General features: G+C 42.6%; 1 protein-coding gene across 5 annotated transcripts in view; it reads left to right on the forward strand.

The window, feature by feature from the left end:
- The window catches only part of LOC142583364 (AP-3 complex subunit sigma-2-like), a 39,546-nt gene that overhangs the window by 12,185 nt on the left and 7,930 nt on the right, over positions 1-19,431 (forward strand). For all 5 annotated transcript variants that reach the window (XR_012828607.1, XM_075693792.1, XM_075693794.1 and 2 more), the window contains 2 exons: positions 1,282-1,353; positions 7,226-7,333. Coding sequence is in view for 4 of the 5 variants with exons in the window: in XM_075693792.1 (XP_075549907.1) it covers positions 1,282-1,353; positions 7,226-7,333 (180 nt within the window). In the remaining variant the exon portion in view is untranslated. The remainder of the gene's footprint in view (positions 1-1,281; positions 1,354-7,225; positions 7,334-19,431) is intronic.

Here is a 19,431-nt window from a genome sequence, read left to right on the forward strand (position 1 = left end):
AGAGCAACTAACGAGCGCACGCGCGCTTGCTCACATGCTCACGTGGTGGGTCTCTAATAGTCTACGATTTTGTGCTTTGGTGTGTGGTAATCACGGAATTATAATTATTCCAGGTGCTTCAGTAACTCAACTTGTAACCAAACTTATGCTCTGATATGATATCTATGTATAAGTGCTGCGCAAGCGACAAGGGAGAGAGAGAAGCAGCAAGGAGTGGAGGAATTCAAAGAGTAGTTGCAATTGCTCAAGTCTTTCCTCAGGCGTGCTAAAAGCCTAGTTGCCTGCTTTTTGACATTATGCGGCGACGCAGACATTGCAGAGTTGCTTAAAACTCGTGATGAAACAGCCGGGCCTCCTCAATGAAGAAAATTGTGTGTCTATTGATAGAATCGAACAAAAGTCGCCCAGCACAAAAACCCGAAGGTTTATTTAATAGGACAAAGACTCTTGCAAACTTCTCACGGACCAATGCCGATGAGTTCTTTAAGGTGATAGTTAGGTGCAGCACATTGCATAGGAATAATTAGCTTTAATTCAAAAGTGCAAGCATGTACAGACGTGCCAGTTTTCATTAGGGCACAGATGCAGGAATGGAACACATTAATAATAGTCTTTCGCTTGCGTCACAATGCATAGCGACAAGTTTTGAATATAAGCGAGAGCATGCCAGTTTTCCGTAGTCTTCCCTTGTGGCAGCTAGTGCTTTGAGGCACTGTGTTACATTGTGCTTTTTAGGAATCTGCCCACATTCCCCAGTCCTTTCCTAATTAAATCTACCGCTACATACCTGCTGTGTGACACTGTATCGTCTTCAGGATCGGTCCAGCTTTTAGCGGAACACATAACATTTCCTTGACGGAGTACGAATTGGTCATCATGTTATCGTCATCATTGCCTAGCTACTGTTGTCACACACAGAACTGTGTCGAACGGCCACGGCAGAAATTGTGCTGTTGCCACCATAGGACCATCTTCAATGTGGTCATTGTGCTGCTGTCATTGCACACACAATTGCTCGCCTTATACATATATGTTGGTCTATATCATAACGGGCTCTGCGTGATGCCAAACCATGCTGGATAGCCAGCTACCTGCAAAATGATTTGCATTGATCCCACAGTCTGTAGGATGTGCCTTCTTTCTTGCTTCTTATTTCGGGTATACTCTGCATAATTGGGAAGTATGAGAGCGCAATAGCAAACTGCCATATGGTTCTTGCTTACATTGCATGTGCTAATTTTTTATTTTTATTTTGGAATCTATTTTGTATTTTGATTATAGGTTCTGGTAGAGCTGCTCGATAAGGCCTTTGAAAACGTCTGCGAGCTTGACCTCGTGTTTCATGTGGACCAGGTCAGTAAATTGTATGTTCTCAGCTTTTATAAAGTCGTAATGTTCTTCAAGTGAAGCAGAAATATTCATTTAAGCTGTCTGCACGCACTAAAGGAACACAAAAGTCAGATATTCAGTGAAGCCGAAGTGATCAAATCGTGTGTAAAAATGTACAAGACTCTCATTTCACCGATAACACTGCTATTGTAAGCAAGAAACTGTTGTAAACATAGGGGTATGACTGGCACTGCCACTGCGAAAATGGATGGGCACCTAGCCCCTCGCAGTTAAAGTTAGTAAACTGTAGTCAACCACAAATTACAAGGAACATAATTCTGTTGCATTTCAGCATAGAAAATATCCTCTTTGGCTGACTTTGTAGGCTGTTTCTGTAGATGAAACTAACGGGGGGGGGGGGGGGGGGTACTTCTTGCTGTTTTCTTGCTACTTCTTACTGGAGTTTTCTGCCTCACTGTGCACATCTCTCACTCGGAGCAGGTAAAGCTAAAGCGACACTCGAGAGAAAGCTGCATTTAGCTGCACTAGTAGATAAGTGATCATGAAATGGCGAGTACTTCAGTCTAGAAGTGAGGGAACATGCTTTATTTCCGTTATGCTATAGTGACAGTCGCCATTTCAGGAGTCAAAACAAGAGGATCTGTTCAGCACAGATTCTAGAATGTCAATTAAGTTATTTTAGCAGGCTGACCAAATTGTAACAGTAAACTCAAGCTGCAGACAGACAAGTGTCTAAAAAGGTGACATGCAGTTATTGGCTAGGCTGTTGTATAGGTTTCAATGTAAGTATCCTAAAGATCTGGAAGCCATTAGCCAAAACAGTGGTAATGAGAGAAGATCAGGAAAGATTTGCTGATAGTGTAACTCCTAGGTACTTGAAAGATGGGACACAGGGCTCAAATAGAGGCCCATAAAGTACTTTATGCCCCTGACCGATCTTGGCATGCGAATGTCCTAGCAAAGTGGGCCAGTACTGGAAAGATCACATTAGCCAAAGCTATGTAATTAACAAAAGGATCATTATAAATTCTAAATAAACTTATCTTTATCAATATGATGTGTCGTTACATTGTTTGAATGCAAATCGCATTGCCATCGACAGTCATCATGAGATGGGTTCTCCCTGAATTTTTTTTTAAAGGTGAAACACAAGGCTCAAATAGAGGCTCGTAAAGTACTTAAAATAAATATATATAAAAATAATTGCTTTTCTAAAGTGTAAAAAAAACCACTGTTACCGCAAGAAGAGGCTCTGTAAAAGAAAAGATGCCAAAATGAGCAACAGGTGACACCACCACCTGGAAGTTTCCGCACCAGCATGCCATGAACGTCCCAGATTTTGACAGCATCTTCTCTGGCCTATTTCACTTTTTTTATTTGTAAAAATGGAATCATTTTCTAAAACAGCCAAAGACTTAGCAAGTTTTCAAAAAATCTTGCAGAGCCATAACAGCCCAAATACAAAGCAATAATCTGAAATCCTTGACACCATACTGGGCGCTAAGGTTTTGGTGTAAAATTAAAAAAAATATATTATACCCCAATTTTTTTTTATAGTAAACCTTTTACTGCGATACTCACAAAATTGGAGTTTTGAAAGAATACTTAATCAGTCAGAACTGGTTTGGTGTTTCTCTTTAGTGTCTCAGCTGTCATAATCACATAAACCACTGAGCCATTAACCAACATCCTGATGATGTTGAGGCTTTATTGGCATGGTTTTTCAATGGAAAAAAATTACGGTAGAACCCAACTCACGAAGTCTGTCAACGGTAATGCACTTATCACTCAAGTAATGTAGCAGCACACCATACTTCTGTAGTAATGTTTATTTAAAATCTGTAGTGGTCAGTCCAAGACTTTCGTTGCTTCGGCTGTGTACGACATAAACTGTCCTCGCTGTTAGTTCACTTTGCTTGGGCATTCACTTAACATGATCATCCGTGAGTATGAGCATGACGAAAACTTGTTGAAAACGATGTAGTGAGGACAATGAAATAACGAAGAAAGAATGAATTTAATGGAACGACGACAGCATGACAACAATGAGATGACAGTTTTTCGGACTGAAGTATGTACTAAATAAATAAAATCAATAAATAATTTTGAAATGATAATGAGAGTAAAATGATGACGACATAACGACGACGGCATAAAGGAAATGAGATGACGACAATGATGTGATAACGATATGACGAAGCTGGAAGGATGACAATGACACAGCCACAACAGCATTACAGCGAATGCATGCAGGGACTTTCTCTTGACAACGTAATGACGACACTGGCACAGCATGACAACGACAGCATAAAGAAAATGAGATGATGACAATGATGTGATAACGGTATGACGACAACCTGATGACGAAGCTGGAAGGACGACAATGACACAACCACAAGAGCATTACAGCAAATGCATGCAGGGACTTTCTGTTGACAACGTAATGACGACACTGGCAGGACAGTGCTGGCATTATCACGATTGAATGATGACAACCTTAGTTACAATATAATGACGAAGAAGGAATGAGGTCAATGGATCGACAAATATTGTATGGCAATTATGGCATTATGGCAATAGGATGATGTTTCTGAAGTGATCACAAAAGTAGAACAACGGCATGACGAGTATCATATGACAACTGCGTGATGATGACAGTGTGATGAGATTCAGATGACGGAGTTGTAATGATAATATGGAACGACCACGACAGCATCACAACGAAGGATGATAACGAATGCACGGCGTCGTAGCAATGACGATGATGGCACGAGAATGGTGTGAGGACAATAGAATGGTAACAATGGCATGACAGGAGTCGGATAACGAAATTGGAATTACAGCTATGCAAAGGCCACGATGGCAACACAACGACAAGCACACACCTAGTGGCCCAAGCTATTAGACATGGGCCACTGGGTCGGTGTAGAAAGCGTGATGACGACAGCATGACGAGATTTGAATGAAGAAGCTAGAGTGACGACGATAGAACAACCATGAAGGCCTCACAACAATGGTATGACAATGAATGCATGACTACGTTGGCGTGATTGCGATAGAATGAAGAAAGTCTGATGACAAAGCTGGTATGCCGACAATGCAGTGGCCACGATGGCATCACAACCATCACTTACCTAGTGGCCCAAGTTATTAAACAATTTGTGCCACTGGGTCACCATAACAGCATGACGAGAGTCCAGTGAAGAGGCTGAAGTAACGGCAATGGAATGACCACGATGGCCTCAGGAGAACGGCATGACAGCAAATGCATGATGACCGCATGACAATCATGGCATGACGGCGATTGGATGATAATGCTAAAATGATGATGCAACAACCACAATGGCATCACGACCACAAGCACATGTGGCCTAAGATATTACACAAGTTAGGCCACTGGGTCAGTGTATAAGGCATGATGACAACATCATGACGAGTGTCAGATGACAACGAGGGAATGACTATGACAGCATCACAAGCAAGTGGCCCGTGCTGGTAGGCAACGTGGGCCCCTGGGTCAGCATAAGAGGACGAATAGACAGATTCAAAACGGCTCAAGAAGGCAAAGAATGCCAATTGCACTAAATATGTGCACACATCTGTTGCTTCATTCCGTGCCATTCAGTTGAGTCTTTGAACATGTACGAGGATATGCAGATGCTCCTTATCTGCTGAACTTTGTGGAGAAAGAGCCTTTCTTGGTAGTGTGCACTTTTCGGCAAAGTTAGTGTAGGTGAAGTATTTGCACAGGCTTTTTGGATGCTTACATAAGTGCACAGAAGGAGGTCCCAGAGCATGTGGTGGAAAGGGGTCTGCTGCCTATTTCAGAGAAAAATTAACAACACACTTGTCTGAAGGCCAATAAACCTTTCCAACAGGAAAGTAGGTTGTTAATTTTTCTCTGAAATAGGCCGCAAACCCCTTTCAGCCACATGCTCTGGGACCTCCTTCTGTATACTTATGTAAGTGTGTATCCACTTATGAAAAAAATAAACTGAAAGTAAGACCATGCCATGTAGTCATACACTGGTTCATGTGTGTCTCAGTAATGAGTAACACAGATGAAAGGACTAGTTTCAGTTTAGTATTTTCAGGGCAGACAACATCCAAAAAGCAATAGAAAACACAAGAACTCTGTTATGGGTGATGGTTGGCCACTTTTGTTATGTCCTTTTTGTGCAGTAGAAATTATCTAATTTGCTGCTGGGTACCACATCATAGTCAAGGCGTTCTTCATTCAGTCTGCTGGAAAGGGTTAGAACAGAAAGTAGATCACATTTCAATGCTTCTTGTGAATGAATCTGATGTCAAGGTAAAGAAAGGGTCAGGAGTACGTATCTGCATTGTTGTAATGCCTCAGTAGCATTGGAAGTATTGTACGCACACAAACCTGCCATGTAGAGCATTAGTAATCACAAATAAAAAGCCCTGGCCAGTGTGTTTGCATAACACCAGACTTCTAGCTGAATTGTACACAAACGTTTTGACCGCAACAAGAGCGTGTTACACCTTAAAAGAGCGTTGACGTGACATCTCTTACTTGTCATTTTTTGTTTTAAGTGAAGGCAGAGACCCTCTAAGCCCTAGATAAAACGCTGGCAAGCATCAGCGCACACAAAAGTCCATAAATATGCTTGCATTCTTTGTAGGGGTGTGCGAATATCCAAATTTTTGAATACTAATTGAATATGAATACTTAGCATCGAATGTCAAATCGAATATAGAATAATATGTGCATGAATTTATTAGCAAGTTCGTTTATTTTAACATGTTCGAACATTGCAATTACATTGTCTTTAGTAAAAAAACTAAACTAGTAAGCTACTACTATACTAAAGGATTGTGTATTTGGCTCATGTTAGCTTTGGAAGATTAATTTCTGCTAGTTGTCTGTTCTCTACAACCTGTGATAAGGTCATGGAACATGACTTTATCAGAAAAATGTTCGTCTCCACTAGAGATACTGTCACGATTGCGAGTTGATGGAGCAATATATTCATAAAGCTTGATTTTTGTCATGCCTGAGCATGCAGATTGATGCCCAGAGTAATTTGCTAGGAAATGGAGATTGGGGGGGGGGGGGGGGGGGAAGGGGACGGGAGGGAACATTCATGATGTCAAGCTATAGAGTGTGGTGCAAAAAGTGCACACAAATAAACAAGCTATTTTCAAAGACAGTCCAAGAGAGACATAGAGAAAGTTAAAAACGGGAACTCAAAACATGAAAAATTGCAAGTTCATGAGATAGCCATCACAGCTATAATTGCTAAATATTTGAGCATCCATAACATCACCTCGTTGTGTAAAGCTCGAAATGCACATAATAAGTCATTCACATGGGCAGGCTAAGATACAGAGAGAGAATTTTGTAGAGAAAGCCAAAGATTCTTATGGTAACTATAAAACTTCAGTGCCATAGTATCATTAGCATAGTTGTTATCACAAAACATTCGTTAATTTGAAGCCAAGCAGTGGCACGGTGGCTAAAAGCAGTAGAGAGCAGGTACATTTTGCTTCCATATGTGAAACAAGTGAAGACAATTTTATCCAGTTAAGTGGTTTGTGCTATGAAGAACTTAAGCATACTAACTTTGTCTAAGTCTGTTTATTTATTTTTAACCAGCACTGTTCTTATTATACTAGCTGTTGACCAAGCTAGATTGAAAATAATGGGAATCAGTAAATAGCACCATCATTAATGAGTGTAATTGCCAGTTCAACACTTTAAGGGTAATAAATAAAGTGAAATTGCCAAAATGAAAAATGGTAGCTAACTGTTCTGGAAGTGTTTTTTGGTATAAGGTCAAGCCTTGCAAACTCGCACAAAAGCATTTTGAATGCTGTCTAACCCTCATCGTCTCGTTTCCAAATTCAGGTGCACTACATCTTGAACGAGCTTGTGATGGGAGGTATGGTGGTCGACACCAACATGACTGAACTCATGACTCGTGTCACGGATCAGGCAACCATTGAGAAGCAGGAAGTGAGTGTCTTTTGTCATAATGAACTTTTTCAGGATTTGTATCACTCCTGGAAGACCGCCGAGTTTCAAAATGCCATCTTCAAGGCCCTCAAAATCTGATATCTTGCCAGGTGCTTTATATCTCAGAATTTTTTTTTTTTATATTAGTGGGTTTTGTTTGGACATCTGGCCTCATGCTGGTACAATCTAAATGTGAAGTTGGAATCCTGTTTGCAGTAAAATGTTGCCTTGGGCTAGTTTATTTCGAAAGCATATAGGTAGGGTAGCGCTAAAGGTACACTGCGAATGGACCCATAAAATTGGGCTGGTGCAGACTTCCAATTGTGTTGCAGAGAACCCAAAACAGCCATGATATGATTACTATTCACCTCTCTGGCATTAGCCACTTGGGCTGTGTTCCAATACTTGCCACAGACAGCTAAATAGACAGCAGAGCAGACAGTGGTCATATCAAGTCCTATTCCAGTTATGACGAAGCTGGCAAAAGAGGCAGCTTCGCTGAGACAGCATCGAAGCAGAAAGCTATCCGGGCTACTTTGCTGTCGAAACAAGATGGTGGCTCAGCAGAATGTCTGGAAACTCTATGGGAAGGTCGTCAGTACACAAGATAGCCTTGTTGCACTTTCTTATTTGTTTCGTGTACTCTGTTGTGTTTCTCACAAGTTTGCACACAAAAGGTAAAAATTAGTATTCATATGTGATCATCTGAGCTTTCTTTTTTTTTTTTTTGTCGATGGAAAGTAGTGTCAAGTCAAATATATCTTCTTAATGCATTCCGTTACTTGTGCTCGAAGTTGTCTTCTTAGCAATCAACAATAACTGTCTCCAATGCTGGCCCAAAGTAGAACACACCCTTGAATGCTGATGATGTGAAGAAGAAAAACTTACTCACAGTAATGGACACATCATATAAGCTCTGTCATCAGTACCTATTGTCATCCTAAGCACTGAGGCCTGACAAGAGGTACTCTTGGCAGAGTTGAAGATATTATGCATGCGTAGCAGTGATTAGGTTTTCCCTTTGCCAGTTTATCGACATTTTAGCAGCATAAGTCATATAGATGTGCATATAGTACTCATACCATGCCTGTTCTGGGGTTTTCCGGAAGTTTGTGACCTGTTTCATGTGCCTCTCCCTTGTCTGTGTTTTTGGTAATGCTACCCTGCCTATACCTGGTAGCAGCTTTGTGGTGTCTAACGGTGGTTCTTTCACTAAGCCTTCTTGAGCAATTTTATTTATATGCAATATAGAAAAAGAAAGCGTGCTCACTATTTCAAATAGTATTTCATGTTCAAGCTGTCAAAGACATTTCTGTGGTGTTCGATAATATTTCGTCTTAGCCTTGGATGTATTAAAAAGGATCTGTTCTTTGCCACAGAAGCTGCTGCGAACCTTATTCATACTGTTGACTTTTTGGCAATGATGACTTCATGTCGGTATGAATTTTCACAAAACACATATTTCAATAAATGAGTGCTTATGTAAAGCAAGTTGCAGATAGCAGCAGCAAGATTAACTTCTCCGAGAGACCAGCTTACATACACATGTGAGACTCAATGATGCAGCCAGACATTTTTCCAGCCTGTGTCTCTGTCACAGACTAAATGGTTGGGCGAGTCGCTAACATTTCATGGTGAATTAGGGGAGTGCCAACAACACATACAAAGCGGAAGGAAAAGAGAAAGAAAGGGTGTTTCTCCTTAAAAAAAACTGTTAGTTGCGGGCAGGCAATCGTGTTGTCCTGTATCTACATGTCTCATTAGCCGAAGCACCGATACTGCGCCTCATAATTTAATTGGCCACTGATCGTACAGTGAAAAGCTCAGTTGTTGTGACCTGCGTTTTCACTGGTTGCTGTGAAAGCAGTTCTTTAGGTTGAAAAATCTTGAATGCAACACAGCGAACCCACTATCCGATCCCATATATAACGGTCTACTGGATATAAAGAGCAGGGTTAGGTAACTTGACAAATTTGAGACTGCTTATTAAAATTAGTCTAGATGTAATGACTGCTTTTTTTTAATACATCATACTGTTAGGGTGAATGCTCCAATCTCAACTGCAAGAGGCAACAACAAAAATGAATGTGCGAGCAAAAAACAGAAAAAGTTGCAGTTTCACTCGAGAGCCGAAGCATCAATTGCAATAGCAAATTATTGGACAGCTGTACAAAGTAAGGATAGTAGTTTTATCGGCCATATCAGCCTGTTAACATAGGCGTAATAACTAAATTGACAAGCATGGTGTCACGCGCGCACGAGCAAACATGAACGCATCTCACTCGATGACTGCATAAACTTGCTGTCACAACGCTTGAGTGAGGAAACACGGCAGCAGCAGCGAGCGAATTGACCTTCGTGCTGCGTCTCACATCAAGCCGCAGAAATACGGTGCATGGCAGACTGTCATCATTTTCCTTCCTTGTGTGTCCGAGATTGAACCATGATCGCTGGCAAACCCTTGCCCGCTTTCACTCGCACTTACAGCATATGGCACACGGCGACGATTTTATCGCCCTTGGACTTTATACGGAACCGCACGGCAATGTTGATGACAGAGGTGCACCTGTAGTGTCCAAATAATTGCTGTCGCAATAAAAGTCATATGAACTTTCTCAGAGCCTCGGAAGCGTTGAGTGTCATTCTGTTCCTTAGTGCGCTTGGAGCATGGGAAGAGAAATGGGAGAGGATGCTAAAGAGCAGCAATAAAAGAAAACATTCGGTGGTGCTTGCAGGTGGCACCTTATTGCTTGCGTCGTTGGCTGTTTATGAACTCACTCTGACAATGGAAAGAAGACTAGTCGGTTTGATTCATGCATGGCTGTTGAAAAAGTTTAAGGCAGTGTCATCCACAGTGGGATGACGCTATCATGAAAAGCACTGGCAGTGGTGGGTAAAATCATAGTCTACCTCTTGCTTCGATGCATCTCCAAAACTTGATGGTTCCCAACCTCCAGTACTGAATGTGGGGGAAGACAGCACACATGATGCCACGTCATCTCGGTGCACCCACTCTGCACATGTGGCTGATTGTCTCTGCAGTGGCGCACGAACTGCATATGCGATCATCCTCACTGACAGCCATGCGCTAGAAAAGACGCATGCCGACCTGCCCTACACTTCTTTCCCCCTCCCCTCGCATGTGCTTGATCGCATCACTGCGGTACGCCGAGCTGGCTCCCCTCCTGCTAAGCTGAAGCTAAGCTGCTTAGCTTCAGCTAAGCTTCAAGCTGTGCTATTGAACCTGTATATTTAATGATGTGAAAAAAAGATGCAGCACCATTGGCGTGGAGTGTAAGCACCATGTCCGAGGAAGCAGTTAGACCCATACTTTTGTTTTTGCCCATGTGACAACCCATTGATGCCAGCAATTGGGTGTATTGCCCATGATCATGCATAACTCCTGAGTGAAAGCTCGCAATTGCATGCAGGCTCCATCAGTATTCTAGTAAATGGTGGGTAACGCATCCCACTTGTCCTCTCACTGCTCCCTTATGGCTCTCCAGCGCCTTTGTCAGATGCCACGCTTGAAAGGTTACTGAAAGCTCACAATCTAAAGACGGAAAAATTCCAGCAGAACCCACGTCGCAGTGGATGTCGACGTTAGTGAAACATTGAAGCAGTGCGGGAACACACCACATTGCCAAATTCTTCACCCCTGTGCAACCATCTTCATTTTTCCGCAACCGACTTCTACTTCACTTCTCTGTAGCTCACTGCTCCTTGCTCGCTACATGCTCTGGTCCCATTCTGTTCAGTTCACTTCTCACTCTACAGTTGGCTACTCACTGCAGTAGCCCAGTGGCTATGACATTGCGTTACTGAGTTTGAGGTTGAGGGTTCAATCTCACTTGCGGTGGCCGCATTTAAGTGAGAGAAATGTAAAAACATTCGTGTACTTGGGTTTAGGCTCATGTTGAATAGCCCTAGGTGGTCAACATTAATCCGGAATCACCCACTACAGCATGCCTCATAATCAGGCCGTAGTTATGACTGGTAGAACCCCACAATTGAGCTTTTTTTCCCCACACTTGGCTGCTCTTTTTGCCGACTTTTTCACTTCTTGCCTCTTGTCGTGCTGGCCTACCGAGCACCTACCCCATGGCACAAGCCCATTCTGGAGGATTGGCCAAGGATGTTCACATACCTGGCATCATGTGCCCAGTTGCACATACCCAACCACCCAAGTAGTCTGTTCCCAAATTTCCTATTTGGCCACATGCCTGCTGGCACATGCATGGTGGCCCAACTTGGCATGAAAGAGGTTAGGTACGGACATCAGGCCAAAAAGTGCAGGGAGTTCCCAAGGACGCTAATTGCATTAAAGGTACAAACGGAGCGGTAGGCAGAGCGCTTATCTGAACCCGCTCCACCTAAGAGGAAACATTGTTTTGAGGAGGAATGGGGAAAGTAAACATTGTGCTCTTGAAGGTCATCGTCATTACTAGATCCACTTTCAAATGTTCTGCAGCAATATATTCACTGAAAGGCATCGCAACCACTACAGTATGCTCTCAGTTTTGAAGAAAAGGCATTGCACAACCTCTTTAATGTGCACTTTTGGCGTGTAGGAGGGCTCTACACGTTATGCATTTTCATACTTCAACCAAGCTCAAGATCTTTACATGCGCACAACTCTCAAACACCTAAGAATGTCATCAGCAAACCTCACTGGCGACAAACGCAGCTCCTTGACTCAGGCGGGTGTGCTCCTTTGCACGCACCTAGACAACCTTGGAAAGGCTGTTCTTTGCACTACACTGTAAAACCAGCAATCATTACACAGTTCTTACAATAAAGAGATGGTGCCTCAGCTGTCATGCCTGGCTTCACACTTTTTACATGTTTCTTTAGGGTAACTCTATATGTAGTGAACTGCTGATATAACAACCAATTTTCACGTAATTATAACATTTTTTATGTGTTGGTTCAGTTGTTGAGAAAGTTCATAGTTAAAAAAAAAATGAAAAAAAATGGGCATATAGCAATCTCCTCAGAAAATAAGACATGCCACTTTTGCTGTGATTAGTGCTCTTTTGCAAGAAATTATATAGTGCCACTGAAACATTACTGTGTTGCTTTCATAAAAAAGGGTAGCTGTTTACCCACTTGGCTTTTGCAATAACTTGTTTATACGGCTCATTGCTATTGTGAAGCGGGGGGAACTCAACAGCTCAGCAGGTAGCGTCAAGCGTAAACTGGCAGTCAAGTGAGGCGGAGCAGGAACAGCTGGAAGCCCGAGCAGCTCACACTTTCGCCAAGCACCGGCGATCCGGCTGGCTCAGTGGCTGTGTTGCAGGCATCGAATAGACAATTTGACTTGTCTTGTCTGTGCGCTCTTCATCATTACGATTACCCCCGGGGTCAAAGGTGGAGCCATCCTGGCGACCTACGACTTGGAGACGAGTGGATCGTAGTATTGTTTTAGGCGGTGAATGTGAACAACATCCCATCTGCGGTGGCACTTGTCGGATGTCAGTGTAAGCGGCTCTATGGCATAGATGACCGTTGAGGTGTGTTCAACGATGCAGCATGGTCCATCATACTTTGAGAAACGTTTTGTCGAAAGTCCAGGCATCGTACAAGGCATGGACAACCAGACAGGTGTGCCGGGAGTGAAGTTTGGGTTGGTATTGTTGCCACTGGTCTGTACTATAGGGGGCTGGATAGCGCATCGAGTGCCTTTGAATGAAGCCACCGGAAGTAAGCTGCTTGTCCTGGAAGTCGGTGCTTTGCGAATTTGCAATGGCACTTTGCGTGCACGGGAGTTCAGTACTTCTCCTTTTCTTCCCCTAACTTACCTGCCTGTTGTGCCACAAGCTACTAAAGCCGGCAGGAGAAGTGTTCTGCTAACACGTTCAGAATTTGCCATTTCCACGGCCACAGAGTCGCCAACATTAGCGATGCATGCGAGAAACACATGATTGAGAAAACGCTTAATATAAGCAAAAATATCCCGTATTGGTTTAGGTTATCGTAAAAAAACACGTACAAGACAAAAAGAGACAACACCCCCCCGCCCCCAACTACTTTGTTTGGCGCAAAACAGCGGACATGAGAAAGACGACAGGACAAGGCACTACTCTTAACTGCCATCATTTTATTGCGTCACTCCTTTATAGACAGCTGAAACTAGAAGAACATGCGCAGTGAGTACCATGTGCAGGAACCACCAACATCCGATCACAAGAGCGCACTCATGCGATAGAATCCAAAAGACCATATTCAGCACTGTACAAGGTTAAAGAAGGCACACTAATCCACTGCGACCCCAATGACTGTATGAAGAAAGCTACCGATAATTTTCGGGCAGTGGTATCTTCGCTCTTTTTCAAGATCGTAGTATCACGAAAAATAGCTTTGCATTTGCATATTTTACAATGTTGAGCTAAGTGGGAACCTGTGTCTGTCGGTATGGATCACTCATATTCTCTAAGGCGCTCGTTAACACAGCAGCCTGACTGCCCTACATACACTTTGCCACATGACAACGGAATCTTATGTACCACACCGATGCTGCAATCTTACAACCTTCGTGTGGTTCTTTTCACAATCTGGTTTTTTACTTGTTTTTGAAATATGACTGCACAACATTGACAGTTTCTGAGGAGCAGAAAACACTACTGGAATTTGACATCTAGTGGCGACATTCTTTAGATTGTGAGTCACGCTATGGCAATACGGCACAACTTCAGGCCTCTTGTTTTGTGTAACACAGTTACTTTTGTGACGCTTCCCTTTCAGTTTCTGAAGCAATACATCAGAGACTGATGTCACTACCACACTTGGGTAACCCGCAGCCTGCAGCGTATTTAACTGTGCAATGAAACTCTGATGTCAGCTGAGAGTAGTGCCTTGTCCTGTCATCTTTCTTGTGTCTGTTGTTTTGCGCTAAACAAAGTAGTTATGGATTCACACCAACTAGCCTGCCAACGCATTGTGCTGAAGACGCTCCAAAATGCCGCAAACCAAAAATTAAAAAGTTGTTACAGCTGCAATTTTGTAATACCGCATGCACTACTAAGTGCAGCATCTGCCCTACTTCTGGGACGCCACACCACGGCACACTTCCACTGGTTTCACCTGCACCCGGATCGGCGAGCGGGCAAGTGGTATCTAGCAAAACGTAGCAGAGCTCAGTGATTATTGCCATCACAAGTGTATTTCTGTGGTTGTTGGTTGTCAGAGGTGAAATCTTGGGCTAACTGATGGCATTCCTCGGCACATCTGGTGATGGCCGATGTGGGAGCACGTTCTGATGCATCTGGTTAAACAGGTAAAACAGTATCGATGGTATGGGAAAGATTGCAACCGTAGAGGAGAAAATGCAGGGAAAATCCTTTAGTGCTTTGTATAGCCACAATACCATATTTACTCACATAATGAATACACTTTCTTTCCCCGAAAAATGTGCGCAAAGTTGGGGGTTGCATTAATTTTGCGGGGTATAACTTTGAGCGATTTTTTTTTCCACAGCCACCTCTAAAAAAAGTCAGTTTTGCCCAAAAAGTGAACCATTGATTGCAATAGCAAATGTGTAGAAAGCTACACGAAGTAAGGACAGTAGTTTTGTCGGCCGTATAAACTTTCAAACATTCACTTCAATGCAAACTGAGTGGCGAGAACACAGCATGCACAAAGGTATGAGCCGCCATCGACTCAGGCCCAGACGTACATCGCTTTGAAGATATGGTGCACTGCAGCCATGCAGTCGCTGCCAGAGTAAAAACAAGGCGTTCATTTGAGGGATCACCAGCCGCTTGTGTGCAGGTGCGAATAAGAACAGGCACAAGAGAGAAAATCTGGCGGCTTTTGCTACTTGAATATATGACTGCCTAGGTACTACGGAGGAGGTTTCTTAGCGCGTGTTGTATGCATTTGTGCCCTAGACATGCCGGCCTTGCGGAGTGCGGTCGAGTTTGTTTACGCTCCGCCGCTGGCTGCCCGCACACTGAGGCAGTGGGCACGGACGCCCCAGTTGGTGATCACTGTGTCTGAAGGGGCAAGGTTCTGACTGGTTTTATATAAGTTGCGAGTCGCTTTTTTTGTCGCAACAATAGATTGGATTTTTTACAAGCACTGCTCCAGGAGGGCACATGTAACCGGCAAACAGAGGCCTCAGGAGAGCACCTGAAGTTATAACAAAGCAGGCGGCACAGGATCTCCAGGGCACCCAAGGGGTAGTGCGGGAATCAAAGCCGGAAGCAGGACGGCCTTCGGTTGGGGCCGTGGAGGCCGAAGCGTGCCAGGGGGTGCTCGCATAAAAAATGGATGTCCGCAATAGCAGACAGCCGATCTTATACCCTTGGCACGCGCAGGCCCCAGCGAGCCCCAACCCACGGACCAGTCCAGGTTCTAGCTCTGGTGTCGCCATTCCCGCTTTGGTGTCCTGGAGGCACCACCTATAATGCGAAATATTGACTTGAACTCGACCCCACTCTGCAATGCCGGCACGCCTAGGTACAAATGTCTGCAACATGCGCTGCAACATGCTGTGTTTGGTGGGCCAGACTCATCAGATTCATAGGGAGAGAAGGAAAGCTCGCTCTTCCATACCAAATCTTGTATTTGGGAGATCGGGAGGAGCGCGGCCAGCTGCGACACGAAGGTTTGAGGTATTGTGGGGAAAATTCGCGACTTATGTTGTTGTGTGCAACTTCGAACAAATTCAAGTTTCACTTGACAATTTCAAGTTCATAAAGGATTGCGACTCCTCAGGGAGAAGGAAGGTGAAAAGCTGCAGGGTGAAGCTCCTGATTCAGCACCTTCTGTTGTTGGAAATCGATTTGAACAGCTCTGGCACTGCAGTATATTTACAGAATGAATAAAATTGAGAAGATGATGTGGTACCGCTGTCATCATCAACCACCTTGTCCACCGCTCGCGGGCAGCATTGTCTTGTGAACTGAAGAAGAAGCATGCCATAACCACGTGCACAGGCAGGGAAAATGGAGTTCCAATAATGTAGTTGCACCGAGCAACTGTGTCCGACGGACTTGCAGTCACTTCGTTCCTTAGACTTAGTGCTGCCTTAATGCATGTGGTTGCTATGCCCCTCTTACTCAATTTAGAGCATGCGCTCTTATAGAGCAACAAGGTTTCCTTAGATCTAGGATGATATGTCCAGCATACATGCTCATCCACCAATCATAAATCTCGTTTCACTGACTGTACGTACAACGTTATCAGATACCGCCGAGCTGTGTAACAACTTAAATAGGACAAACGGGACAGTCTTTCAATGACAGAGCTCTTCAGCACTGCAGTAAAGTGAAGAATGGCTGTGGAAGTCATTTAGCAGGAGATTGTAACAAGTGTCCATGCACTCCCATATTTGAAAAGACAAAATTCATAGGCAAAGGAAAAAGTAAGAGGGAAAGAGAAATAATAGAGGCATATCACATTCCAAAGCAAGGAGGTAAAGGTGCGAGCATTCCCTCTGTTGCTTTGTTGGAAAAGAAATAGCTTTTTTTGCATGTAAGATTATGATGTTGATTTTGCAGATGTATTTGCACTGGTGTGCGCATGCCTATGCTGGAAAAGGTATAAAATTGCTGGAGAATTTGAAATAAACTTCCAGTTGGCACTCAGCGCTTGTCTGTCAGTAAAAGCTCGTTAATTCGAACCGCAAGGGTAAGCCGCTTCAGTTCGAATTAACGAAAGTTCGAACTAACGAAAGTGAAGGAGAACAACAGTACACTGTGATTTGGAAGCAGCTGGGCATGTCAGAAATTTGGCGCGTCAAAACCTGTATGGGGTTTCCTTTGTAGCTTCACGCTGCAGTCAGGTGGAGAACTATTTTTTCCCTGTCATGAATTTTGCTTGCTTTGCAGTCTTCTGCAGAACTCATCTGCTATAACCTAATAGTGTTCTGCAAAGTGAAATAAGGTACACCTTTTGTTCATGTGCCTGCGTTTCACTCATATTGACATTTACTAAGTTGCTCCAAAACTCGTATTTACTGCTCAAAACCTGCTCCAAAGTGCTAAATTTGCTCCTCCCAGAGCTTCTCCAAAACTTCCTTGGCCGCTTCCATACCTGAAATCGGGTATTGCCTTCTGTACGATTCAAGAAATGCAATAAGACGAACTTTATTGATGTGCCTTACTTAGAACATGAGTTCCGAGGTATTGAATTTGAAACTCGAAAAAGTGCTTTTCTGTTGACTAACATTGAAATCTCACAACTCTTGTTCTAGAAGGCAGAGCAATAAGGTTGGTCTTATTGAATTCCTTGAATCATACAGAAGCCCTTGGTACCCTGTTTAGTGAAATTTCAGGAACTGATGTGTTGCAAAAGATTATTTAAACGAAGCTTGCTTAAAATTGGAACCAGAGGCAATAAACAAAAATGGACTGCATATTCAACATAAGCATATAATGTTACATATATGCACAAGTAGACATTCTATCGTCATCAATGTACCTATGTGCTTTAACAATGTTATGGAACCATATGACACGAAATAATATATTCATTATAGTAGTTTTTTTAATGAGCCCTTTAAGAGATTATTAAAATGGTTTGCTTAAGGTTTCACTGTAATTTGCAAATTATAATGATATGGCTTTTATTATGCTTACTTTAATTAAAGGTCATCAAAAATGCATGTCTGTTTGATGTTGTCTTCTATTGCTGGCAGTCGCTCACTCCTGTACTGATGTCCCGTGACGTTAAATGTTCCTGTAATTTTAAGAGAACTGTTCATTGTGCTGCCACCTCTAATTTTTCTTTTTGAACTTATGTGGAGTGCTGAAATTATCTCGGTAGACAGCTGCCAATGTAACTTTACTGACAATTATCAGATTTAGGCGACAAAACCAGACTCTATTGACTGTTTGAAGCAGAACTGTTTAAGGGGGTATTTAAGTTTTCTTACAAAAGATTTTGAAAAATGAGTAACCCAAGAAAAATTGATTGAAACACAAAGATAACAACTTTGTAACTCAGCACCAACATTACAGCAGCACCATTACATTACATTGTATGCACAAATTTTGTAAGTCGTACTCACAAGGTATTGGTAATAATTAAGAGAAATTTATAATATATCAGTTTCTTTTGCTTTTAGTGTCTTGTATCCAGTGTAATTCTATAAACTGTAGTTGACACAGTTTAGAAGAGTCGCAGTGTTGTTTCATTGGGGTTCATTCACAGTGTTGTGCTTCATTTTCTAAAATTTTCTGTTTTTCACCAATGTTTGTAAATGAATTGATGGACTGAAACGAAAATCTGCTGCCAGCAGTTGGGAGACTTTGACTTCTCATAAATGCAGTGAACATCATCAAATTAGGTTCAGTGGATGTTGAACAAATATTTTTGCATTCCCATGTACTTATATAACATCTTCAGAGCTATATGATAAAGCTTCCTAGGTAAAGCTTACTCTTAAGATTTATTGGCCTGCTAGCAGGTCTCGTGCTTTGGCATTATCATGCTTGATGTCACGGTTTCAATTATGTGCTTCATAATTTATAAAAAAACTATGGCCCTTTGAATGAGAAGGACCCAACTTGTGTTAATCACAACTATATGAACCAAGAGCTAGTGAAGCCAAGGAAAGCATAGGGAAAATTACTTGCATCTTTTAATTTAAGTGTAAAAATGATAATATAAGAAAATGACAGTGGACGAAAAAACAACTGGCCGCCTGTGGGAGCCGATAGAGATTGTTGGTTAGGCTCCCACCAGCAGCAAGTTTTTTTTTCCTGTTTTTATTTCCTTTTAGCTTATCGTGGGAGTCTCCACTTCAATTAAAAGCTGCAAATAATCACCCTTATGCTTTCCTTGGGTTTATTATATGTTGGCTTCATATGGTCTGCCATATGAACAAGAGAAAGAAAATTGAGGCATGACATTAATAAGAGTGGACTAACAAAAGAAACCTCAGCTCAGCATTGTTGTTTTGACAATGGGCTTGCTGTCATTACTGCAATACCATTTAAAGTTTCTCAAAGAAAGGAACTATTTTTCCTTGGCTGAATTGACAGTGGAGAGGGTTTCAAGCGATCCTCTTGTGGTGAGGAGAAAGAAGTTAACAGCTTATGTTTATAATCTGCTTGAACTGTATTTATCTGATCTTTTATATTTTCCTATTG

The sequence above is a fragment of the Dermacentor variabilis genome, chromosome 5, assembly GCF_050947875.1.
Source record: "Dermacentor variabilis isolate Ectoservices chromosome 5, ASM5094787v1, whole genome shotgun sequence".
NCBI classification, from domain to species: Eukaryota; Metazoa; Arthropoda; class Arachnida; order Ixodida; family Ixodidae; genus Dermacentor; species Dermacentor variabilis.